The sequence below is a fragment of the Tyto alba genome, unplaced genomic scaffold, assembly GCF_018691265.1.
Source record: "Tyto alba isolate M040663 unplaced genomic scaffold, T.alba_DEE_v4.0 Super-Scaffold_41, whole genome shotgun sequence".
Lineage (NCBI taxonomy): Eukaryota > Metazoa > Chordata > Aves > Strigiformes > Tytonidae > Tyto > Tyto alba.
This window is the reverse complement of record NW_024881317.1, coordinates 3,142,427-3,167,503: the sequence shown is the minus strand read 5'-3', so window position 1 is coordinate 3,167,503 and position 25,077 is coordinate 3,142,427. Positions and strand designations below refer to the sequence as shown.

The following is a 25,077-nucleotide window of genomic DNA, read 5'->3' as shown; positions in this document are numbered from 1 at the left end:
CTGCAGGTATTAAACTGGATTGGCTATTTCTCCAGTAATATGTCCTTCACACCTGACCCTCTCTTGTATTAGAACTCTGCCAGCAGAGGCATCATGAAAACGGGATCATTTTCATCTGCCTCTCTGTTCAACAGCATCTCCCATCTGGCTGTTAAGTATCAAAGAAGCTTCCAGCGCTACATTCAACTCCTGGTACTCCTGTTTCTCTTGGACAGAATCTTTGGAAGGTAAGCTGTGGAGGTTCATTTGATTGCTTCAGATCTCTTCCATCTTAGACAGTCCAACAAGGGAAAAATGAGTTGATCAGGAGTTGACCTGTAAGAGAACTGCTAAACTTGCAAGACTAGAGAAACAAAGAGGCTGATGGTCAAGTAATGTGAAAGACTGTCAAGCTCTTACAATTGATCCTAGCTTTGGATATGTTTCTGCTTGCAAAAGGTCTTTTAAGGAACTCATTTGGAAGAGGAGAAGTAAACCCAGTGTTTAAATAGGATTGTGTGCATACATCTTCTGTTCTCTCTGTTACTCTCTTTTTACTCTCTTTGTTAGGAAGGGTTATTTTCTAATAATGTGCAATTTGTTATACATATTATGCAGTTCTGCCATATGCATGTCTACATTCTTTTTACGTACGAAAAACAAAGCTTATATCATCTATTTATCTAGGTACTCCCATGACCCTCTATTACTGTTGCCTTAGTGATCCTCCCAGCTATTTAAAAGAAGATAATAATGCCTGTCTTGCAAGAAATTTAGGCTGATAACCTCACTGGGTGTTATGCAAGAGGGTAAGTGTGTGCTAACTTCCATGGAGAGCTTATATGAGAATGGCTTACAAAACTGTGATTCACATCCAGCTCTAGAATAACGTAACATTCCCATTCTGTGGAAAAAAAAAATAAAAATCCACAAAGAGGAGTGTTCTAAGGTAAAACACTCAAGCAATGCTGAAGGGTAAATTCTGTCCAGCCCCAGATCACTGTCTCCGTACTGTCACAGGTGCAGGCTCTGTCACTCTGGCATTTACAATTTCTCTCCCTTTCTAAATGCTGTTCAAATAATTATGCAAGATATGCTAATTATCCCCTAATAAAAGGTATGATTACAATTCCATTTTGCCAGTTCTGATTTCTACAGAAAGGCTTGAAAAGATGTAGTCATAGTAACAAATGGATGCTCAGCACCTTCAGTTTTACTAGAACCAAGTATTCCTCACGCTCTTCTCAAAATGAAAGAAAAAAATCTCACCATTGCTTGGTTTGTGCTCTGGGGGAGTGCAAGGCTGGAGAGCCACAGAGCAGCATAGCAGGGAACTATCAAGCAGTTTTCATCCTCCTGTTGAGGTTGCTTAGGTGAATAACTGGTCTGTTAGGAAGGAGGTCTTCAGAACATCATCTTTTCTAGCAATTTAAAGTAGGTTTCTTGACAGAAGCTGTATCCTGTCCTCCTGCAGAACAATGGCCCAATAATTAATGTTACAGAATAACAACTGAGCTCAAGTAAAAACACAAGCCTTAGTCAGTCCTGAGTGTGGGCATTGGTTAGAATCAGAATTCAGCTCAGGCTGGACTATCTTGGCCAAGTCCTTTCTATTAAGCCAAACCTTTGAGTATTAATCAGCATAGCTTACAGACATTAAAAAAAAAAAAAAAAAAAAAAGACTGAAACCTGAATCTAGATCTGCCTTTACTCATTTAAGTCCATTTATTTTTATTAAAAAATAGAAAAGCAGTCAGTAATGTTACCCAAATGGTGGAAAGTTGCAGTACTTTATTTTTCACATCAGATTTTCTTTTGCAGGATTCTACACTTTGTGTCATGCAGTTTCACGCCTGATGCTTAAGATCAGCTAGAAACTCTAATGGTGAATATAAATGCAAATTGCTGATCAAGAGAAATCTTCAGTGGCATCTGGACACGGCTTGGATTTTTGAACCTTTAGGAAATGCATTTACCACGGAGAAGGCGGCTACAACGGAACCGAATCTTTTTCTTGCTTGCCATAGTGTTGGTCCTCTCTCTCTATCAGATCGAGTTTAGCCCCTCTGCCCTTCCACCACCACACACAGCACCCCAACCCACAGACCCTGTCAAAGTGACCTCCAGGGACCTCTCCAGCAACCAGACTGCCGTAACAGACAATGTCACAGCAACACCCAAAATAAGGCACTGTGTATATGTGGATCCTGAGCCAACTGTGCCCATCACTACAACACCACAGCAAGAAAATGTCAGTGAAAGCTACCCAGATGGAAAGCCACCATATGAGTCCAAAGGAGAATATCCCCGGGACCTATTCAGTGTGGAAGAACGCAGGGAAGGGTGGGTTGTACTTCACATCTTTGGCATGATATATGTATTTGTGGCCTTGGCCATAGTGTGTGATGAGTATTTTGTCCCTGCTTTGGGAGTCATCACAGAGAAGTTGCAGATCTCTGAAGATGTGGCTGGAGCCACCTTCATGGCAGCAGGTGGATCAGCACCAGAACTCTTCACCTCCCTCATAGGTGTCTTCATCTCACACAGCAATGTGGGCATCGGCACCATTGTGGGCTCAGCAGTGTTTAATATCCTCTTTGTCATTGGCACCTGTGCCCTCTTCTCAAGGGAGATACTCCACCTGACATGGTGGCCCTTATTTAGAGACATCTCATTCTACATTGTAGACTTACTGATGCTCATCCTGTTTTTCCTAGACAGCGTCATTGATTGGTGGGAAAGCCTCCTTTTACTGACTGCCTATGCCACATATGTATTCACTATGAAACAGAATGTGTACCTAGAACAATGGGTGAAGCAGCTGCTGAACAAGAGGCTAAATGCTGTGGAGGCAGCATCAGAAGATCATATACAGAAGGTTGGTGTCCTTATTGTTCAGTGGGCAAGTTGGAAATAATTTGTTCTAGCGTAAACCAAAAAGAAAAACTGCATCTCCTTCACAAAGCGCACATTCAAACAAAACCTCAGAATGCAGGTACTGGTCAACAATTACAGTTATAAAATGAGGGAAATGCAATCTAGATAGTAGAGATTCTGAGAAATTATGGAACACTACTAAAAGGGAGTTCTACCCTTGCAGTTATTAAAGATACCGCTTGCAGTTGCTTATCTACTTTCAAAGACATGCGTACGATTTTGCTTACTCGATTATTGTAAAGGAGTTTCAAAAAAAAAAAAATCACTTGCAGGAACCCATTCTTAGTCTGGGAACAAGACTGGGCAATTCTGTATTAAATAGGGGAAAAAAGGCTTCTGGTAAGAGGCGCTGTCCAAGCCTCCTGCAGGTGAGAGATGTTGGAGGAAATTCTCTTTTCCCTTTCTGAAGGTACGTGTATTGCTGGGACGCTGGTGGTATCGCTTGTTACCCAGTCTGCAGCACAGAAGGGGATCTGGCAGCCTTTAGCAACTGTTGCCACCTCTCCCAGTCAGCATTTAGCAACAAGATCAAAATGCCCAAATCCATTTCTATGCATTGACCACAGCTGCGTGTGCTCAGAGATGATTTTGTATGCCAGAGGTGCTCAGACAAGGAGTTTGTGGCTGTAACTATAGACTCCAGATTTGAGACCCGGGCCCTTCACTCATTGTCTTTTGAAGAAAGAGTTGACTGCTTACATAAAGACAGTATCTGAAGGAGTCCCGAGTGCCAATTACCCTTTCAGACTAGCAGATCTTGTCAGGACATGGTCTCTAGAACACTTTGGGCTTTGTCTTTGCCTGCCCACTTCTTCCTCCTCTGACCCTCCCCAACTCTCTTACTGCCTCTTTGTACTCTTGACCTGTGCTACTGCCAACCGTTGAGCAGAGACCACTAGATTTCAAATTGTCCTCTGGAATCGGCGTGCTTTACTGGTCAGATGTGTGTCGCTGGCACTGAAGCATGCTTTGCCCCTTCTGGTCTCAGCACTCCACATAATTTAAGGAAAGAAAGGAAGAGGGATGAGGATAGTTGAAGTGGTGCTTGTGGCTGGGAGTCCTGAAAGCTCATGTGTTACATTCCAGTGTGATGCATGTGCAAGACACTGCAGCTATACGCATGCTTCAATGTGGACATCACCAATCATCACAAATTGAATACAACTCTTCAGACTGAAGGAAAAAAACCCCTACACTTTAAATTTACAGAGAACTCACACTAGTGTATACTAGCATGACAGAGAGCTGCTGGACCTAACCCTTGGGAAAAATAAATTGCTTATATGGAAAGTAATGCTGATCACCAGAAAAAAATACCCCTTTGCACCTTTACTCTGCCTTTGCTGGAAAATGAGTCAAGATACAGATGTTTGGGCATGAAGTCTAGGGCTGCCTACATCTACAGGAATCAAATGATAGAGGCCATTTGAGTCCACCTCTGGGTACCTACATCCTCACTGAGGAGCTGTAGGTAGAATTCTGTTTGTCTTTGAGGCCACGTGGTTTTAAGGAGAGCACATGGCTTCGGCTCTTTCAGTAGCATCCATGCACAGTCATTGGTATTACCTGTCCTACTTTCTCACAGGCAGTAACCTGAAGAGCTATCATTAGAACCTGAAAAAGAAGGTGAAGTGGTAGTCATGTTCAATTATTTTTGTTCTTGCTTGCATGCAGAAAAGCAGTGAAACAGTTGCAGATGGAGGAACAAAGAAGCCAGCAGATGTGAGGAAGCTGCAGGTAGGTCTAAGTAACTTCACAGAGATCTGAAGTCATTGTATTTTGAACCTCTCCCCATGTCAGGTGAATAAAGGTGCCAACTTCTGTGTCAGGAAACCTGGACCAAAGTCTACTTTGTGCAAAGAACCAGACATGCTTAGCACAATTCCCACAGCTTACTTAAGAGGACACCTGGCTGAGTTGTGTCCTCAAAGGAATTTTTATAAAAATTAAGAGACAGTTCAGGCTTCCCAAGTGGATTTGACTAGCAGAGTGCTGTTCATTCTGTGCTTTAAACAAGCATAGAGAAATTCAGAGCATGACTTTTCTTACCTGGTTTCATGGTGAATTTTCCTCCTGAGTTCCCAGAGCAGAGGTTGGTAGGGTCTGTCCTTCCCCACAGCAAACACTGAAGAGCTCATTCCTCTGATACTGGTTAAATTGCTGACCCTTTGTCTTCCCCATGGCTGGCAGGGAGAGGCCTGTCTGATGTAGTGGCTGCATAAGTACGTAACGTAGCAGGTCCTAGCTTCCTTATATGGATGCTGCTCGTTCCTCTATGTACTTAGCCTACCTCTACTAATTAATGTTCAGACAGAAGCTCATTAGGACTCTGGTGTTGACTGTACGAACAGAGCACCAGAGCTTTCGAGTTTAAGTCAGGACACCTGTAGCAGTACATAAATCTACACAGTTATTAACAAGTTTCTGAATAAAAGCACTGCATGCTTTGATTATTATAATGTATAGTAACACTGTACTGATGCTGAGTCCATGCAAGCCCATTGCATTTATCTAAGGACAGGCTGACCTACTATCTCAAAAGCACGTCTCTTGCTGTGAATGGTCAGTCCTGACAGCCCTCCTGTGAACTTGAATTCAGGGGCTGTTTAAAATCCATGCTCAGGCTGGGTTGGGGAGATCAGCTTCCATATAAATGCATCCCCAGGGCAGAGGTGAACCAACAGTGGAGATGTTTTGAGGAGGAAACTGCTACTGACTGCTGCATTGTACCTTTCCATAGCCTGGATCAGCCTTACAGCGAGGCAGCAGCTCAGCCTCCCTACACAACTCTCAAATGCGCAGCACCATCTTCCAACTCATGATCCACACCCTGGACCCCCTGGCAGAAGGTGAGTGAATGCTCTACATCTGAGGGACTGGGGTTTTGCAGCCCTGAGCACAGAGCAGTTTAACTGGGAATACAGCCTTTGTGGGTCAGGGTGTTGGGGATCAGCAACTCATTCGTGAAACACAGCTCTGAGTATCACAGATAACGTGAGGTGGGGGGAGCTCTGCAACCGTAGGACATACCATTTCTGATCAGATGGCTAGCAAGGATAAACACCTCATGTTTTGGCCCTGCCATATCTACTTTGTCTGTGCCAAACTGCTTACTTCTGTGATGGCAGCTGCTGCATGAGGAGGGATGAGGGCATGTGGAGCTGCTGCTGTTGCCAGGGTCCCTGCAAGCGGTGGTGGTCACTGCAGTCCCCCATCTTCTCCTGTCTCTCTGACAGCAGGGACAGCAAACAGGAGTTACAGGCTTCCTGCATCTCATAGCATGTCACATTTTCTTTCCTCTTCTTAGCTCAGACCTCACCTGAGCTTTGAAACAGCAGCATTCATGCTGACTACATTTTTGACAAAGAGCTGCTCAACCCATCAGCCTCATCTATAATGGGAAAATGAACACGAGGACAGCTCATTACCTGTTCACCTCCCCAGCTGTGCACACAGCCCCTCACAAGGCATAAACCTGAAGAAGAGGAAAAAAGTTAAAACCCTTGAAGAATTATCATTTTGACAGTGCTTAAAATCCCAACTGAGATCTAGGACACACAGCATGTTCCAGCTGTGATGGTTAAGCCAGTCTGTACTTGATTTAGACCAACATTGAACACCTCTAAAAGTCCACTGTGGTATCATCACTGCCATGGTAAGGTGGACCCACAGCACTTCGCAGGCAGTGGGCCAACTCCTCATGGCCAAGGGCTGATCAGCTCAGGACTAAGAGACACCTTCTTTTAAACTGCCCAGAGTGCAGAGACCCCACATCTCCAGACATTCCCAGGGTCTTTGTACACAAACTTTTAATGTGCTGCTTTGTATCAACTTTAATACAGTGTGGAGGTTCATTTTCCCAGAAATGGTGAAGCATGTTAAAAAAAGACATTTTTTTTCAATTTTCTTTCTGAGCTCAGCACATGCCCTGCCTCTCCACTGCCCTACTTGTTCTAAAGAGATTATCTGTTGTCCATTCAAAGAGAGATTGAAGCTAAGCAGATCAACGCCTCTCGTGTTTATCACAGAGGTTACAAAAAGGACTCTCCAGATCAAAATCCCAGCTGCACAAACTGATCAAGAGAACAAAGGAGGTTTGATAAGGACAGCAAGACAGATAAGTGCCTGCTTTGTCAGTTTTTAGTGAAGGCACACACCGTGTTACTAATGGTAGCCTAACTAGAGCCAGACTCATCAGGGTTTGCTGTACTGCCCTTGCCTTCTGTCCCCCCAAAAGGTGCTATCAGCAGCACAATAAACCAAAAATCTTACATGCCATTGCCTTCAGCATCAGAAAGTGCCAGACCTGAGGGACTGCTGCCCTTCAGAGCCCCTCCAGCACCTTCTCATCCTTCCTGCCCCTCTAAATGTCTGTGTGCAGCATCTGCCCACCCCAGGCCAGCACATGCTTGGCTTTCTGGTCCAGGCTGGTGACCTGGTGAAACCCTGGGACCTCAGCAGGAGTTGTGGGGGCCTGAGATTGCCAGCCAAGGCCAAGGAGAGCAATCCAGTGCTGCCCCAGCCAGTTCAGCCCAGAATACACTGCTGGGGGTGTTCAATGCAATTGTAAGCCACTGGTCTTGCTAAAGAGGCTGTTATTACCACGATTTGCTGATAATGAATAAACGGGATTGTGTGTGTGGGGGGGTGTTGGGCGCAGTTTGGATCTTCTCTGAAAGCCAACTTCCCCTCTCATTTCAGCTAGGCAGACTTTGAGTCAGTATAAGGCAGCCACTAGATAGGAGTGTGACCATACGTACTTAAGCAAGTCTAATATAAAAGGTATCATGCGAGGATGGGCTACACTCTCTCCAAAATGTTCTCATTTCTTAGACCCTTTACTATAATAATGCCACTGAGTTCAGGGCAAAACCTCTGCCCCAGGTACATGCCTGTTCCACTCAACACAGCTAGAACAGAGATAGCTCTTTAGAAAAGAGAACGATAAAGAAAGTTACTGATATTACAACAGCACAGCACTCAAAATGAAGGAGCCAGTGTCCTATGTCCTGTGTATCTTGTAGGAGACACTCCTCACCCTGATAAATTCATACCTAAAGAAAAGGGAGTCTGGAGAAAAAGAATCATTTATGAATAGACTGAGAAACCTAAGTGCCTTGAGGATTTTGGCCAAAAAGATAGAAGTGACTTCCCCAGGATGACCCTGAAAAACTATTTGAACCCATCAAGGCATATCAGGACTGCAAGCTCAGCCTTTGTGTTAATAGTACTGCAGCCCTGGGGTACCCTCAGGACAGCTGGGTGCCTAGTTCCCACTGATCATCAGCAATGCCCTTCACTTTGCAGTGTGTGAAGCACTGTCTGTACCAGACACATTTCTGTAATTAGGTTGCAGCATTAAAGATGATCCCAAAGCAATTTATCTTTCCTCAAAGGTCCGTGTTACTTCTTGCCAATGCCTGTAGCATCAGCACCTAGAGGCTCTCTGGTAAAGAACACTTTACAAAAGAAAAAGGCTGCCCACTATTTCTCAGCAGTTCCTATCTTAACCTAGTGAAATTAGAATCTCTGTCTGGTTTACTTCTTTCTGCTGCAGTTGCATTTTATTTGGGCAGCACAGAAATGGTTTCAGGGCAGCAAGGGTCCAAAATGTGGAAAAGCTGCCAGCACTGGGCCTCTCAAACCAAATTCCAGAGGCAGAGATCTTAGAAATACAGTAGAAACCTGAAATAAAAACTGTTTCACTATTCCTAATACAACAGCCCTTGTGTGAAACAAAATTTCTCATCTGAACAGTGGATTAAGTTCAGAATGTTTGTTTTTTCTTTTTGTACTAGGAAGGGATCATTACTTCAGTCCTTTTCCCTGTCTACAGGAGACTAGATGTTTTACTTCAGAAGTTCTAACATTTACATTGCATCCCAAATTATATTTTTGATAGAAGCTTTTATTTTCAAAGTGCCTTTTTTTTTTTTTTTTTAATGAGGATTTTCTAGCAACTTTGGTGTTCTCCCCACTTTCTCTGAAAGTGTGGAGAGCAGAGCATGAGATCTTTTCAAGACCTTCCAGTTAGACATCAGAGGGAACTCTTGGGGAATTAAAGGGAGCAAAGATTTTGAAAAGTCTGAGGAGCCCTCTTATTTCTGAACCTCCAGTTTTACCATCAGATTATTCTTTAAACTCTAGTCATACAGGGAAGAGAACAGAAGCCTGTTTTTACTTTTGAATGAAGAAAAAGGCTCTGGCAGCAAGGTTGTCTGCCCTCAGTGTGCCCCAGTTGACAAGCTAATGATTTTGGAAATTAGACCAGAAGAGAGCAGCGGGCAGTGTTGCAGGCTAGAGTTGAGCTAGAACATGAGGCAGCTACAGTTTCTCTTGCTTCATCAGCATTCAATCACGTTTTTTAAGAGACTCATGATACACAAGGAATCATGATTTTTTTTTCACTTCTACTTTTAGACAGCAAAATCTCCAAATCCTTCAGGTTCGTGCCAAATTAAAAAAAAAAAAAAAAAGTCCTTCCTGCTGCTCATGTTGTAAATTAGTCCTGTTAGATTAAATATTAGAGCCAAATAATTAATTAAACAGAAGAGCCAAATTCAAGGTAGGAGCTCAGCTGCCACCTTAAGCCCAGCCCAGGTGCTGTCAATCCACAGGATAAGAATTTCCCAAAGAGCATCTCAGGGCCCCTGGACACAGAAATGTCCTTTGTGACGGGCTCTCAGACCAGGGTGCAGGGTTACCAGCAGTGAATGCCCCAGGTGCCTGCACTGCTGAGCGAGGATGGAGCCCACGGTGCTGCTGAAACAGCTGGCACGCTGCCCTGCTCAACTAATCCCCAGCACTAGCAAGGACTGAGCTGACAGATACCCTTCCTCCCCATGCTGACCTGCAGATCTGGCCAGCTTATAGCCAGCAATTCCTCCAATCTCAGGCCATCCTGCATGAAATGTGTGTCAGAGGAATTAACACCTTTTTAAACGATGCTGATCTCATGAGAACGGGATAGTGGTCTGGACCTAATCTGTTTATCCTGACAGAGAGATGCTCACAGGCTCTGCTCGGGTCGGCGCTCACAGCCTTCAGCCTAGGTGAGGGCAGGAAGCCAAGGGCTTGAATTTATATAATCTCTTTCAGGATGAGCCTGACCGCCCTGACCCTGCTGACAGAAGCTTTTGCAACAGCTTCTGGGAAAAGCTGAACAGAAAGATGCATTGCCCAGTGGTTAGAGGAGACTGGGAGCAAAAGGTCACCTCTTCGTTGCCCTGCCCTGATCGGTATGCTTGTGCTTAGCATCAGTGGAGAGGAAACGAAGCAAAATGCTTCACATCCGCTCTGCTAGGCTTCAGTATTGACAAGGAGCATGGAAGAGTCCCAGCCAGCCTTTCAAAGGAGAAGAGCTCATCGTTTCATCTCTGTCCAGCCACTCCAGTGTTCAGTGGAAATCCCAGTTGGTGAAAAATGTTTCTATCAGACAGTGATAGGAATCTCACCAGAATAGGACTTCTCCCCAGAGGCCTTTAATATCTGAGCTGGTCCCAGTTATTGGACATACACCAAAGTTTCCTGCTTTTCACAAGGTTCAGCTCAGAATAGTAGATCTGCCTGCATGGCTCAGGGCCTCGAACCTGCTATTTCTATTAACTCAGTATCACGATGATGAATAAAATGGCAGGGCCCTGTCCTTGAGGCAAATGACAACAGCACGTTCTGGTTGCATAGTCAACAGTACAGTAGATTAAATCAGTGTGATAAAACTTTCAGAGGGAATTAATTTACAGCCCTGCACACAAGCCAAGCATAGTATGGCCAATTTTTTGTGGCTACTGTCCACGTGCAAACCCTGTGACCCTCATCTTAGTCACTGGGTAGGCAGCTCAACAGAGGATATCAATTAGAGCAAAATGAGGCTTTTCTATGAGCCAGTGACTTTCTCACTTCCCATGGGAGTAGGAGTTAAGATATTCAAACACAGCACCTAACTATGGACACACACACACAGTTTCACGGTCCACTGTAAAACAATAATAAAGCCGCTCAGCTGAGCAGAGCATGGTTTACAGTGGAAGAAGTCCTCAGCAGTCCCGGAAATACAATACTGGACACTGCACTGGTGAAGATGATCTCACGGGTAGCCTGGGCCATGTCAAACCTGGATACCAGGAGTTGAAATCAACTCCAGCAGAGGAGAGACCCTTGTGTATACTTAGAAAAATCAATCATTTTCCTGATAACTGGAACATAAAAGGTTTTTATTTTTCCTTACCAGCAGGTCACCAGGCTGCAAGCAGCACAGTAAAACCTCTCCAACAACCACATGGCAGAAGAAAGGTGTCATTTTTAGCTTGCGCATAATATAGCCTGAAAAAAACCAACAGTCCCTTGGGAACAAAATTATATTACATCAAAACTTCTCTGTTCTTTCTGCATTTGCTTCTTATGAAGTACAGATATCCCCTGAATTACGGAAGTGGAAAAGATTTCTCTTCCCTCTAGATTCTCTTTTAAACATGAAAGTTTTGGTTACAGGTAAAACTGCTGGCATAATTGCCACAGTACTAAGCATTTAAATATAACAGCTATGACCAACCAGCAGCAGCTGAAACTTAGGGACACAGCCAGAAAGTCACCTCACAAGCCAGTGTTGACTGCAATCCATGCAAGAGGAAAGGGACAAGAGAGTGTGTGCGTGTGTTGGGGGGAGGCAGGTGAAGGGGGGGCTTTGCATAGCTGCTGCTGAATGCATCCTTCTCATCCACAGCAAAATTTAAAGACAGAGTTGACATCCTGAGCAACATAGCCAAGGCCAAAGTAGAGACTCCGGCTGGACAAGCATCAAAACCAGAAGGTGAGTGCAAGAAGAGTCGGTGCTGTTTGCCTTGTTTCACACTGCAGTCCCTCACCTTCTGAGCACCCAACACCCAAGGGCTGGCAAAGAAACACTACGGTCTAACACAAATTTTCTGCTATTACTGGTCACAGATGGCTGCTATAATAATGCAGCAGAAATCAATCAGTGTATGCTGACAGTGGGCAATAAAAGCTGCAGGAGTCTAGGAGTGGTTAGTGAGATAGCATGCAAACAGAAAGTGCTACAAGAATGTAGTGTAAATTGCCAGCAGAAGGGTGAAAGAGGGGAAATCAGGCCATTACAGACAGCAGTTGGGTGCTGCTATGCTGCTGATCTTTGGTAGACCCTGCAAATGAGGTGTTCGTTAAAACAAAGTACCTCCATTTTAGCATGGAAATTTGGCACACCTACAGAAGAGCATGGGAGATTCTTCCAGAGAAAAAAAGCCACACTGACTTTGTCTATATCAGTTCTAAGGACCTCTGCATCCTCCCTTTCACCAGTTTTGGGGTTTTCTGTATCACTACTGATACACAGGCTTTCTGAGCTGATTCAGAGACAGCAGCTGGCCTGTGCTACAACACAAGTCTGTGCTGTCAGGGAGGCTGAAGATTTTGAAAAACAAGCAGATTTTTACGTGGAAAGTCCCATCTCCACAAGCATCCTGCTGCAGTACAGCCATCACCCACGTACTTCTCAACATTGGGCCTCACCTGTGTGAATGAGACCAAACTTGAAGGAAAATACTATTTAAGAAACAAGTAAATTCTCAGTGCAAGTTATTAACACTATATTGACTTCACTGAACTATGAATTTTAACACTGTGACATGTTCCACAAACATTGTTGGTGCATAGATAGAGCTGTGCACATTCCAAAAGTATAATTGCTCTGTCTCCCACTTTGGGATGGAAGTATCTCAGGTGAACTCTCTTAAGGCCTGGTTTCAGAAATCCCAAATGACACTCACTGAAAACACACAATTCTGAAAATCTCCCATCTAGACCTGCTCCATAGTGCAGTAGTGAGGCGCTGTACTGGATCAGCTTATCCAGGTCAGGATAAGATACCCAGTAACCCCCCATCCAAGTGCAATTCATGGGATAACATGATCCTACTGACCTGACAATGTGAAGGGGATCCTTTAACCTAAATTGCAGCAGCCTGAAAAGGGCCTTTGCTATAACTGAGCAAAGCACCAGCCACTCCCTCTCACCTCTGCTCTGTGTTACTCGTATTTCTACGCTGTTCTGTACAGAGGTTTCTGCGTTCCTCTTGGCTACGCAGGTTAACACAGAGGACGTTGCAGTTATTTCCTTGTATGTGTCAGCACTTTTCCATTTGCATTTGAATACCTACCAAATGACTAGGGATTAGAGTCTGGCAGCACATAACAGTCATTTCTCAGAAGCCTTGAAGAATATCAGTTCCCTGGAGAATGCCCTGCTCTACTAGAAAAGAAAAAAAAAAAAAAAAAAAGGAAGCAAAGCTCTACATCCTTTCTCTCTTTTAAGGATGGCCGTAAGAAAATCTTCAGAATCCAGAGTAAACCAAGAAACACACATCAGTTGTAGATCAGATGATTAGCATTTCCCCTGTTGTTATGCATGTGCCTCTTACTGCAGTTTCAGATAGAAGGTCATAAGAGCATCATTCTATGCCAGGTGGGCCACATTTTGCCCAGCTTTTACTAATCACAATCCACAATAGACAGAGAGGACAAACAGAAAACCTAGGCAATCAGACTGGGTTTAAGATGAAATGTCACACACCTTTGTAAGAAGCTCAAACCCCACTGCTAATCATGGGGAAGGTGACCACCTGACACTAAGATGTCTGAAACCAGTATTCCTGCTTATCACTTTTAGAAGAAGAGGAAAAGAAAGCGTCAAGCGCCCTTCAGGTAACTCCTACCAGTGACTCTGAACCCGGGAAAGACAAACAGAAGACAGATGCACCTGAAGATAACCAGGTATTGAAATAAATATCATAGGCAATAAGCACTTAGTCCTGACTAAACTTCACATGTACTTTCCTTCTTCCCTCTTCAGAGCTTTTGGCATAGGACCCAACCCATTTCCCCAAACCGGCAACTATAAATAGACTGTGTGTGTAGCAATGAGATATATCAAGGTGTTAGCTGAAACATCTCAGCTTACAAACACAGATAGAGTCCAAAACGTGACACCAACTGATACTGTATAGTATTTTCTCCTCAAATGACTCTTCGAGGTCAGAGGGGTACTCCAACATCAGGGAGGACTCCAATAGCTGCCTGTCCTGTTCATCAATAGATGTTTTTGTTTTGTTTCCCAAATCCCTCCTTTCTATTGATGTAATTTGGCTGATCTGATGAGGAAAGGTTTTCAAGGACAGACTGTAAATGTTTCGTTTGTGTCAAAACATTGTCTAAAAGTGGATTCTAGTGAACCGATGGAAATCAGTTAACATAATACACAGGCACTGAGACAGGGTATGCCTGGATTTTGTCCCAGGATAGCAATGCGTGGGCTGTTGCTGCTTTTGGCCTTGTTACAAACGTGACCTCTGCCAAGGCAAGGCCATGGTGAATAAATGCTGTGCAGCTCCTGGCTAGTGTGAAAACAGATTGGCTTTTTTTCTGATCTACAGCCTCCTTCAGACAAGGATACCTCAGAAGACAACAGCTCTGACAGTGAAGAAGACAGTGATGATGACAGCACAGATGATGACGATGATGAAAATGATGAGCCATTATCTCTTGAATGGCCAGAAACTAGGAAAAAACAAGCAATTTACCTTTTCCTCTTTCCCATTGTCTTCCCGCTCTGGAGCACTCTGCCTGACGTTAGAAACCCAGTAAGAACCTCTCTTCCTTCTGCTACTGGATTCATTAACTGAACTATAGCTTTCCTCTCAGCCAGAGTCGCCAGTTCTATTTTTCCATGTCTAGAGTCTTTGCATAACTTAGTGCTGTTAATGCTTCAGGGAGTGGGACAGGAGCCCCAGCTGTAGCAAAGCATAGTTCCAGAGACTTAATTTAATAAACTAGAAAAGATTAGCAACTCCTGGTCATCTAATCATGTCAAACAAAACAAAGTACAATTAGAGACACCAGGGTCCACGTTAAAGCAATTGATTGCAGTGAAGTGTTTCAGGTGAATAATTTTCATTGGGGATTGTTAACCTTCCTGAAACTTCTCCATGTTTTTCTTTTCAAACTTGATTTTAACAGAATTCCAAAAAATTCTTTGTCATCACATTTTTTGGATCCATCATCTGGATTGCTGTGTTCTCTTACCTCATGGTGTGGTGGGCTCACCAGGTGAGGGGTTTATTTTCTTTCTGCAACCAGGACTATTTCTGAACAAGTAGATGGAGAGAGAGGGGACAGGGTCACTGTGGCATTTTATCTGATGAATTACAGCTGCAGTCATCCATCAAAACAGTAGCAGCTTTGTTTTGTTAGAACCCAAAAGGGAATTTTCAATTTCATTCTTTTTGATTTGACAAAGAGTCATTCTCTTTTGAGAGCTTCCAAGGGAATTTGTACATCAGTGACAAGAAAAGTGTGAAAAGTGCGTCAAGATTTATCTTAATACTGCCTTTTCACTGATGAATGCTGCTGTGCAGAACATAATTATCTCTTACCTAATTAAAATTCTAGGAAAATGCAGGTTCTGATGCTAGAAGCTGCTAAATGATCTCAACTCCCATTGCCTTAATGTTCACCTGGTATTCTGGGAAATAATACTTGCATCTTGTACTTAGTGATATATTGCACATTCACAGTATAGTTGATCATGCCATAAATCCAAAGTCTGTCATTTCCCAAAGCTATCAGATCAGATATAGCCGATGTTAAATTTGGAGAGGGAACAGTAGAAGACAGCCAGAAGAGGTGAACTTAGGACAGAGGAGTTGTACTGTGACTTGACCTTGCTTAATCTTGGCAACGTCAGGATCAGATGCTCTATACCACAGAGCAAATCCAAGATCAACATACTATGAAATTTAACTTTTTATCCTATAAAGCAGGAAAATTGTACCACGTTTATGGGGACTCAGAATATTTTAATTCAAATATGGCACAAAACCTAAGAGACTGCCCAGAGCAATTAAATTCCATGTTCCAAAACTAACAGCTGTACCCAACTCTGTGTTTATTAGGTTGGTGAAACAATTGGGATATCAGAGGAAATTATGGGGTTAACCATACTGGCAGCAGGAACATCAATCCCTGACCTCATCACCAGTGTCATCGTTGCACGGAAAGGCTTAGGGGACATGGCTGTCTCCAGTTCTGTAGGCAGCAATATCTTTGATATCACTGTTGGGTGAGTATTACTTCAAGGGTAAAAGACACAATTCCTCTGGAATACAAAGCTAGCTGCTTTTATTCCAAACATGGTCTTAATTAATTTAATTTTAGCTGTAATTAAATGAAGGGCAGCTGGGCAACCACTTTTTTTTTTTTTTTTTATACCCAACCCAGCCAGGAAAGACAGATTTTTATAACTTGATTCAGAATTGGGTGAAGATGGTGAACTAACAGGAAATTACTGATTTTTCAAGACAAAATTGCAACAGATCTTTGGCTAACATCATAGATTTACAGACAGGATACTTACCTAGTCACGCAAAGACATTCAGGCCCTATGCAATCAAGGCTCAGTATCTGTGCCTGTATCTTTCATCAATAAAGCATCAGGACTTCTTTATTATAGCCTGTTGACACACTTCGTTCATAGGTATTACTTTAAAAACCCTTTTAGATTCTGAGATTGCATATGATAGTGCAAGTATTATCCAAATGCAATTTTTGACATGAACAACATCAGTTTTATATTTATGCTGAATTATACTGAACGCAATCATGCTTTTTTTTTTCTGCAACAGTTTAGAAAAATTGCTTAGTTATGATGCAGAAAATGAAATGCCTTAAAACATTTATTTCAATTACTTTTCTTTTACTTGCAGTCTGCCAGTTCCTTGGTTCCTTTATTCTGTCTTCAATGGACTCAGTCCAGTTGCAGTCAGCAGCAATGGTTTGTTTTGTGCAATTGTTCTCCTTTTTCTCATGCTCCTATTTGTGATTATCTCAATTGCTGTATGTAAATGGAAAATGAACAAAATACTGGGGTTCACTATGTTTGCTCTTTACTTTGTGTTTTTGATCATCAGTGTGATGTTAGAAGACAAGATAATATCCTGTCCAGTATCTGTATGACACTTGGACACTTCAAGAGGTATATAAAAGCATACCTCAAAATCAAAAGGAGTTTAAGGTAGCAACTGTTCTACTGAAAAAAACAACCAGAATTATAAAAAACTTACTGAGAATAAAGTATCTTTAACATACTAAAAAAGTTAATAAATCAAGTGGTATGTCAGCCTCTGCTATTTTTCTTTATTATATGATCTTTTCTGATCTTAATGTGACCAATATCAAGTAACACACATGTTTAGGCATTCATGGAAAGGATGATATGATATAGATGCATGAAGTTTTCGGTATGGCTGATGCCCTCAAGTTAATGGGGCTGATTTTCAGCACAGAATATTTACTCCTTATAGAAATATTTTTAGGAACACACTCTAAATTACTCAGAAAACTGCTCACATTCACTGAGATCAATGAACTTTACTTCAGTGGAACGGAGTCAGACCTCTATGGTTTGCCTTTCCAGAACTACTCTGCCTAAAAATCAGTGACACACATTCTGCACCTCAGAAGTAAACTCCCTCACACTGCATGTAAGCAATGAGCACAGTGGTTCCCGAGGTCTGTGCAGCAGCTGGTTTGACATGACTTCTCTCTGCAGAGGTAGTTTAATCCTCTCAGGGAACGCCACGATAAAGCATCCACAACTGGTACTCCACATGCACCTCCAGGAAAGCGTGCACACAACATGCCATGCCCTTCAGAAGAAGTGCTTTTTGCTGGCCCTCTTAAGATGGTGGGAAATGTAGTACTAAGGTTTTCAAGGAAAAGGCAAAGCAGTAAAAGTTATTTCTGCATGCAGAAGAACATGGGATTTGAGGGTTGCAGAGCAATCCTGAAAGCTATCCATACGGCTCCTTTTAAATCTGTATCTGATCTTGCAATACAATCCCTAAAATCTACAGTAATCTTACTGTAACAAGACTAAACGGAGTTGGTGTTTGAATACCACATCACCACTAAGAAACTAAAAGCAGGAATCAGAAATACTAGAAGTTGAACGGCTTGGGTTTTGTTTTCATCCTGACACTAATCTCAGAAATGTACAGATTACTGTATCCAGCACTAATTCTTGTTGTTAGCACGGTCTTCTACATAACCACTATGAAAAAAATGCCACTGACATCAACAATCAACAAACCTGAAAGGTTTATTGTTAACAATACCTCATGTGAGCAAACAATATAGTTAAGAGCTGCAGACACTTCTGTCATTCTAATCCATCTAACAAGATGTTAATGAAAATAACCAGAAAGATTTGAAGCTTTTTATTGACTCACTGTAAAACTTCTCTTTTTTGGATGAGACAGAAAAAAAACTTAACGTCTTGAACACTGACTTTGCATATTTTAAAGGAACTACAAACCAAAGCAAACATCCAACATACTGTTTTTTGGTAAATAAAATTTAAACATTACATATTTACAAATCTACAACCATTCATTTAAAAAGTGCTGCTTGCAGACTAACAAAGTACCATTTTTAAATCCCAGTGAGATAATATCCAGAAATAGCCCTCTCAGTACTATTTGCATCTCCCATTTGTTACACAAAGATTTTACATCCAGGAATTTTCCTGTTCTTGGGGTACAAATCATTTAATTTGCCAGTGGACGTCCAATTCTTCGGGCTGTAACTGTACCAACAGCAAAGCTTCTCAAAATGGGACACAGTTAGCAGTGTCAGAGAAACAGCACAATTTCTATTCACATTTCAGTATTTCATCTCCAATAATTACTCCAGTGGAACCATAAGTAAAGCAAAATATATATTGCACTGCAAATGTAAAACCTTTAAGGTTTTTGACATAAGCATTATTTAGTACACAAAAGGAGAAAATTCAGTTCATACAAAATTTTAAATTGAAAATAGGTCTCAAATACTTTATTTATCCATCTTTGCGGTATTGGAAAATATACTCAAATTGCTTTTCTAATAAAGGACAGTGAGATTTCAAAACTGTTTCAACACTAAATTGTATGATGCTTAAAAATTATCCACCTCAGGACCTACATTTTGGACATTATGACTTGAATGAGGAAAATTTCCCACTTAAAATATATCACTATTCCAACTATATTTTATTATAGTATTTCTACAGTGGACTGACTTGCAACAGACTTTATAAACCAATTAATTAAGTATAATGATTTTACTTGATGAACGACTACATGATATCGTAATTTAAAAGCACACCCAAATCAGCATCAGCAACGCTTCAGGAGTGCCACTCTGAAGATGCAAGAACACAGTAAGATTGTTTGTGTGAAGGACGCATCTGCAGTCCTTTTCATGGTACGGTATATACTCTTCTGAGAATACTGGCAGGACTGTTGATATTTGTGTGAAGTGGCAAACTTGTTGGCTTTGTAAGTCTGAGGACAGTTGGAATTACTTACAACGAAGCTGGGACTAGAACGGAGGAAGCGGGCCACGTATGACGAGTGCTGCATCTGTGCCCGTGCCAGCCCACGCAGCTGCAGCGCCATGTCCCAGCAAGCGGTGGTTAGAGACCAGGCTCAGTCGCTTCCGCCAGACCGAAACAGGAAGCGCGAAGCTCGCTTCATAGCTCAGCACCTCTAACACACCACGGCAGCTCTGGAAAAAAGCACTTGCTCTCCTTCACGGCTTGGAGGTCCTATAAAACAGTGGCTGCCCCAAGCGGTAAATGACATGGGAAACAGAACTGCAAAGAGCTCGGAACACTACTGTACACACAGCACAAACGTGTATGGGTTTAAATACAGAGCAACTACTGTATGCAACTTTTACTTGGTAAATACAGTGTACCTACTGTACAGAGCAGAGCATACATGCACACTAATAGGTACTTACGATGAATATGTTAAAAAAATAACCTCGTGTTTTCCACAAGAGCTCAGAAGAATGAAGGCGATATGTATCCACCCTACACCGATACACTCTTTACTGTGTACCTAGGTGAAAAAAGTAGCTATATTTCATGCATGAGGAATACTTTACAAGCGTGGCAGTACAAAAAGAGAGCATCACAAATTGTTAAAATAAATTAAATGTGACAAATGTTGGTAAGTGTAGCATTGCTAGCTCCACCTCAGGGTGGGGGGATACTGTCAAAAAGGTCAGCTACATAATTAGCAGCAAATTAGAGAAGACGTATTACCCCCTGAAAGCTGTATCCAACAAGACTGCATCTTGCAATTATCATCAGCATATACCTTCAGCTCTACAAATTTTAAATCCTTTCTCCTTAGGGCAGCATCGTCTTACTACTTTACAGATGTCTGGGAGGAGGTTACATAGAGCTTCATAGCAGCATCACTTCTCATTTAAACCTCTAAGAGGCTGACTATTTCATTTAATAAAGTAAATATGAGTTTTAAAGTTTATCTCCTTTCTGCCTAACTAAATATTGCTGTATTATTACACTTGCAAACTAAAGAGATTTTAAAAATAGCTGTTGGTAAGGCAGACTGAAATATAAAATCTAATGTAACAGCTGAATATTTAGAAGTATTGTAACAGCAACAACTAAAAGAAATTAGAATTGGAAAATCATTAAGATTACTTAAAATAAAGCTACTTGTTAAAGCATGGTTTAATTTGTTTAGGTTGTTTTATACAATTTAATGTCTGTTTTCCCACCTCCATACAAGACTTCTGATATTTTCTCTGTAGCCTACCTTCTGGTGAGGAGTTGCTACGTGATCGAGAGCACAGAACATTTTTTTTAAATCTCTAGAACAAGAAAACATGAGTCAAAAGCCATGACTCCACCCACGAGGACTGACATAGAGTTTTTCTTCACAGAAAAAAGTTGTTTTGCCTGTGAAATAGAGACCAAACATTCCAAGTACATTTAACTATACACAATATGTCCCAATAAGTTACATTCCGTATATATTCCCTGTATCAAGTTTGCTGCATGTATTTTAGTTAAAAGCTTTGGATTAGCATTATGTACGTGTCATATTTAGTGTGTTTCAAACACATCCACCAAGACTCTGAACACTGCATGTTTATGAAGAACTTCTTGCAGGCTGTCATTTGCTTTGTATTATACCTGTAATGAGGTTACATTAACAAATGCCAACAGCTGAGATGGACTAATTCCATGAAATAACCTGTAGGACTCTTCAGTATGCTTTCTCTTTACTAGGGAGGGAACAGGAGAGGAAGAGAAGTAGATTTCCACAGAAGTGTTTTACAGAGACATCAGTGTGTTCATTAGTAGAGTTTTATAGAAGTTTACCATACCTTCCCCTTCTGATTGCTGTGGTAACATGTTTTTCATGTGTGCATGAGAGAAATCCTGTATCTAGAGTACTGTCTAGGTGAAGGTTAACATCACCTACTCTGCTTTAGAAACAAATCACTCTTCAAAAAGTAACTGGACAAGTTACTATAAATAGCAGTGTACTGCAAAAAAAATAAGCACTGTATTGCTTATGCAGCAAGTCCATTTAAAATTCACTCCAGTAATTTAAAAAAATTAAAAAAATATCAACTTACTATAAACAATTTAAAATATGTATAATACAACTTTGTATGCTCTTCATAACATCATGAATATTCTATGTAAACAATAGATTTTGAAGAATTTACTTCGCTCACATTAGTTTCAGTGCATTGTTTCTGTCCACCTGTTATTTAATTTTTTTAAGAAGGGAACTGTAATATGTTGTCCCAAGTTAAATAACTGATTTTGTTTAGAATCTTCCTTTCTACACACTGATTTGCAGAAAGGACAAGGGGACAGGGAAATCATATTTGGCCCATTTTTCACTCTGTCCTTTTCCACAACTGTAGATAGGCCTTCTGCCACAGTACATTCATACATATGTTCTTGAACACTGAAGACTGAGATGTTCCTTGTGACTGAAGTGGTTATTTTACACAGGTACACATCATAGATATCACCTCTTTATCTAGGTATATTTAAAGATATGGCTCTCCAAAAATCTTTCTGCATTCCATCACTCCAGTACTTGGTGGTCTATCACAATTATGAGTATTCTTCACTTGATTAGCTGTGAGACGATCATAGGCCATTTTGTACTCTCTGTCAAAAGCATCTGCAGAAAGAGAAAAACAGCCTCTACAGACAGTGCTCAAAAGCACAATCCAAATACAATGACAGCTAGTGCACTCAGCAGCAGAAAATAACTGTAAAGTCCTTTTTATTCAGCACTTACCACAGAATGGCACACTTGTAAAATACAGATTTTATTTTTTTGGGAAGATGAAAAACTAGTTTGCATACAGTCATCTATGCTTATTTGAATAATTTATAAAACTTACCTATATCAATGTTATCTCTTCCTAGGGCAACAAGTGAAAGAAACAGTATTTCTCTGTAAAGGCTCCTGAAATTGTAAAAAGAAATGACAGTTTATATGCTGCAATAATATACTGTAAAACAATCTATATTAAAAACAGATTGAAGCATTTAAAGATTTAATTATTTTTAAAAAGCAGCATTTAGAACCTAATTCCTGACAGCCACCTCCAAAATATCATTTCTGACCTCTGGAGAATGCCCGGGACCCCCCCGCCACAGAAATCACTTGTGGTGCAACCTCCAGCACACCAGTGGGTGCCTCCGGTGCATGCCGCGTGAGGCATGCGCTTAAGGCACTCAGAAAAATTCCACCGTATTTGACAAGCAGGTAAGGAGCTTGCTTTTCTGCATTTCTATGTTATCTTGAAAAAGCAGGCAAAAAAGCAAATAAACACCCTGTCAATGCTCTAGGTGTTGAAAGGCTGCTATATATCTTACTATAAAGAAATATCAGCAAATCCAGGCAAGAAATATAAAATTAATAGAAAATAATTTTCACTAATTCCACTGCTAATGGAAAAAATCTTCCTAAATATGAGACAACCTTTCTTTTAACTCCCCTTCTGTTCTCTACTGGAAACTTAAAAACAAACAAAAAATCTACCTGTGCACCCTAGGAACAAGTATAGGGTTTTTATTTAAAAAAAACACTAGTATATAAATATTTAATAAAGAAAAATATACACTCATATATAAACTCCCTACTTGGTTACTCATTGTTCAGAGTTAAGAAGAGGGAGAGGAAAAAGTGAAAAATAGTTTCTCCATCTTTTTCTAAAATAAGTTTGCGAAAGTTATCACACAAAGGAAAAATATTTACCAGACTGACACATTTGAGAACACTGCTAAAGAACAGGGCTTTGTTCTTTAAAAAACACACTATGAAAACGTAATTCCTACTACAATAGCCTTATTGTTGTCCAACCTTGCTCCAGCCAGGCATGTTTGTATTCTTACCGCTGTCTTTTAATATGTGGCCACTTGTTCAATCTCTCCAGTATTTGACTCATTGGTCCATACACATCATTCATCTTAATGCTTCTCACCATACTTCTCAAGAGCTCTTGGTTAAAAGAGTCATCATCTTTCTGCAATAAATGGACCATCGGGTACTTCTGGGCTGAAAAACATTAGAAATGCTGTAAGAATAAATATATTCTTTGTGTATCAAGTACAAAGTTATTAAAAAAGGTAGGTGTCTACACAAACTGTGGAAACGTTGACATATATGCAGTGAACAAAGAACAATAAACATCAAGTCAAAATAATATCAACATAAGGAAACACAAAAAGCATGTAATAGAAAAAACTCAACAGCTGTAATGGGTCATGAGCTATTTTCAGGCATATGATCCAACACTGGCAAAAAAATTCTTAATAAGCAAATTCTAAAAATAAGAAAACAAGCTAAGTGGATGAACTGCCAATGTAAGTTCAGTGTATCACCGAAACATATGCCCCCTTATTCCTCCCTTCCCAATGAGGAAAAAGCCACTGGAGATACTGGCTCAATGATTTGAAACAGATACGCTGGAAAACTAATCCTGTTCAAGCAGTTTACTGCTGAGCATACAACCACCCTCCCTCCCTCCCAAAACAAATCACACAGAATAGCAACACCAAACTTAACACTCACTCTCAAACAAAAGAGTGCGATTTTGACCTGCAAGACAAAAAGTAGTATGATCAAAAATCAGTTATGTATCTTGTGTGAACTATCCACAAAGACATCTTTTTCCAAAACACATTCTTCAGTTGCTCAAAATGAAAATTGTTCTTTAAAAAAAAACCACAAGAAACAATGCTTACTCTGAGCATTCCATAAAATATACAGAGGCTGCCTTGGATCCTGATGCAATTTCATATTGTCCCATAGCATCTGAATAAGAACATATTTACTGTCCTCTGACATACAGTTTCGTGGAATCTGAACAGGAGAATGCACACATAAAGATCCTTTATTGCAAAGTCATGACAGAGGACTTCTTTATTTAAAATATACTTTCACATCTATAGGCCTCAAGGTAAAAAGCTTTAATATTAAAACTGCTGTAAAAAGCTAAATTTGAACAGGATGTCAGTGACATAGCAAATGAGTATTTTGCGTACCATTCCTACAGTCCTAAAAATCATAACTTCTTCCTCCTCCTACTGCTTAACTAGTCAAACTGCAATAAAGCCAAATAGAAACTTATCATCTTTGTAACTTTTCACAAATTACAGTGTGACTAGTAAGAGCTAAACACCTACCCCACACAAGTACTGCTGAGACCAAGTTCTGGAGTTACACATATTTTCCTTTAATTTACACATTCTTTACCAATTCACAGCTGGATGGGGCATATTGTAAGACATATTTCTAGGAGTTACTGAATTACCTAATGATTTCCTATATGGGAAAGCAAGCATTTCTCATATGTCAATATTTCCCATCTGATTCCATACCTTGGAGTTTTTATTACAGTGCTCAGAAGAAAGTATTAATCCTGGTAAGTTACTGGGCAAGTCCAAGCGTCTGAAATACCACACCAAATTCCAGAACACAATAGGATGATGATCTACAAAGTCCGCCACTGTTATTGCATGATCCCCTTCATTTTCAAGTAAGCTCTCAAGCTCTTTCCATACCACTAGAGGACTGAGATAAGGAACTGTTATAGGATCAGGGCTAGGTAAGCGCCATTCTAGGCCCAAGGAATCCTGGGGTAAAAAAGAAAAAATGCCATTAGTTGGAATGTAACTATCTTTACAAAGTCTTATGAATGCTTTTGTTCCCTAAGAGACACACCAACAGGTAAAAGATACAACTAATATACAAATTTAAAC

At 41.0% G+C, this 25,077-nt stretch overlaps 2 protein-coding genes across 9 annotated transcripts in view; one reads left to right on the top strand and one right to left on the bottom strand.

Annotated features, from left to right (window-relative positions):
- The first annotated feature begins 48 nt into the window (after positions 1-48).
- On the top strand, positions 49-17,100 carry SLC24A1 (solute carrier family 24 member 1). 4 transcript variants are annotated; one of them, XM_032994373.2, is made up of 12 exons: positions 49-227; positions 667-788; positions 1,801-2,322; positions 2,701-2,857; positions 4,591-4,653; positions 5,657-5,765; positions 11,639-11,725; positions 13,597-13,700; positions 14,360-14,566; positions 14,943-15,032; positions 15,878-16,044; positions 16,688-17,100. In XM_032994373.2, exons 3-12 carry the CDS (start codon positions 1,946-1,948, stop codon positions 16,935-16,937), a joined length of 1,611 nt encoding a protein of 536 aa, XP_032850264.2. In that variant the 5' UTR covers positions 49-227; positions 667-788; positions 1,801-1,945; the 3' UTR covers positions 16,938-17,100. The 4 variants fall into 4 exon arrangements, with proteins under 4 accessions (XP_032850264.2, XP_032850263.2, XP_032850262.2 ...); XM_032994372.2 differs by having other exon boundaries at positions 1,801-2,857; positions 13,600-13,700; XM_032994371.2 differs by having other exon boundaries at positions 1,801-2,857.
- A 963-nt stretch (positions 17,101-18,063) lies between these two features.
- Positions 18,064-25,077, bottom strand: part of DENND4A (DENN domain containing 4A) — a 57,989-nt gene continuing 50,975 nt past the window's right edge. For 4 of the 5 annotated variants that reach the window (XM_032994369.2, XM_032994368.2, XM_042803710.1 and 1 more), the window contains 6 exons: positions 24,697-24,951; positions 24,061-24,178; positions 23,888-23,914; positions 23,209-23,371; positions 22,212-22,276; positions 18,064-21,985 (listed from right to left, as the gene is read on the bottom strand). In XM_032994369.2, the coding sequence (XP_032850260.2) occupies positions 21,849-21,985; positions 22,212-22,276; positions 23,209-23,371; positions 23,888-23,914; positions 24,061-24,178; positions 24,697-24,951 (765 nt within the window). In that variant the 3' untranslated portion in view covers positions 18,064-21,848. The remainder of the gene's footprint in view (positions 21,986-22,211; positions 22,277-23,208; positions 23,372-23,887; positions 23,915-24,060; positions 24,179-24,696; positions 24,952-25,077) is intronic. The other variant, XM_032994370.2, reaches the window with a different exon arrangement.

Bases quoted from the DNA above. Each gene is read 5' to 3' on its own strand.
- SLC24A1 (XM_009967269.3), top strand. From the start codon at position 1,946: ATGCATTTACCACGGAGAAGGCGGCTACAACGGAACCGAATCTTTTTC. The intron at 4,654-5,656 runs GTAGGTCTAAGT...ACCTTTCCATAG, and splicing joins CAGATGTGAGGAAGCTGCAG to CCTGGATCAGCCTTACAGCG. The intron at 16,045-16,687 runs GTGAGTATTACT...TTTTACTTGCAG, and splicing joins ATCTTTGATATCACTGTTGG to TCTGCCAGTTCCTTGGTTCC.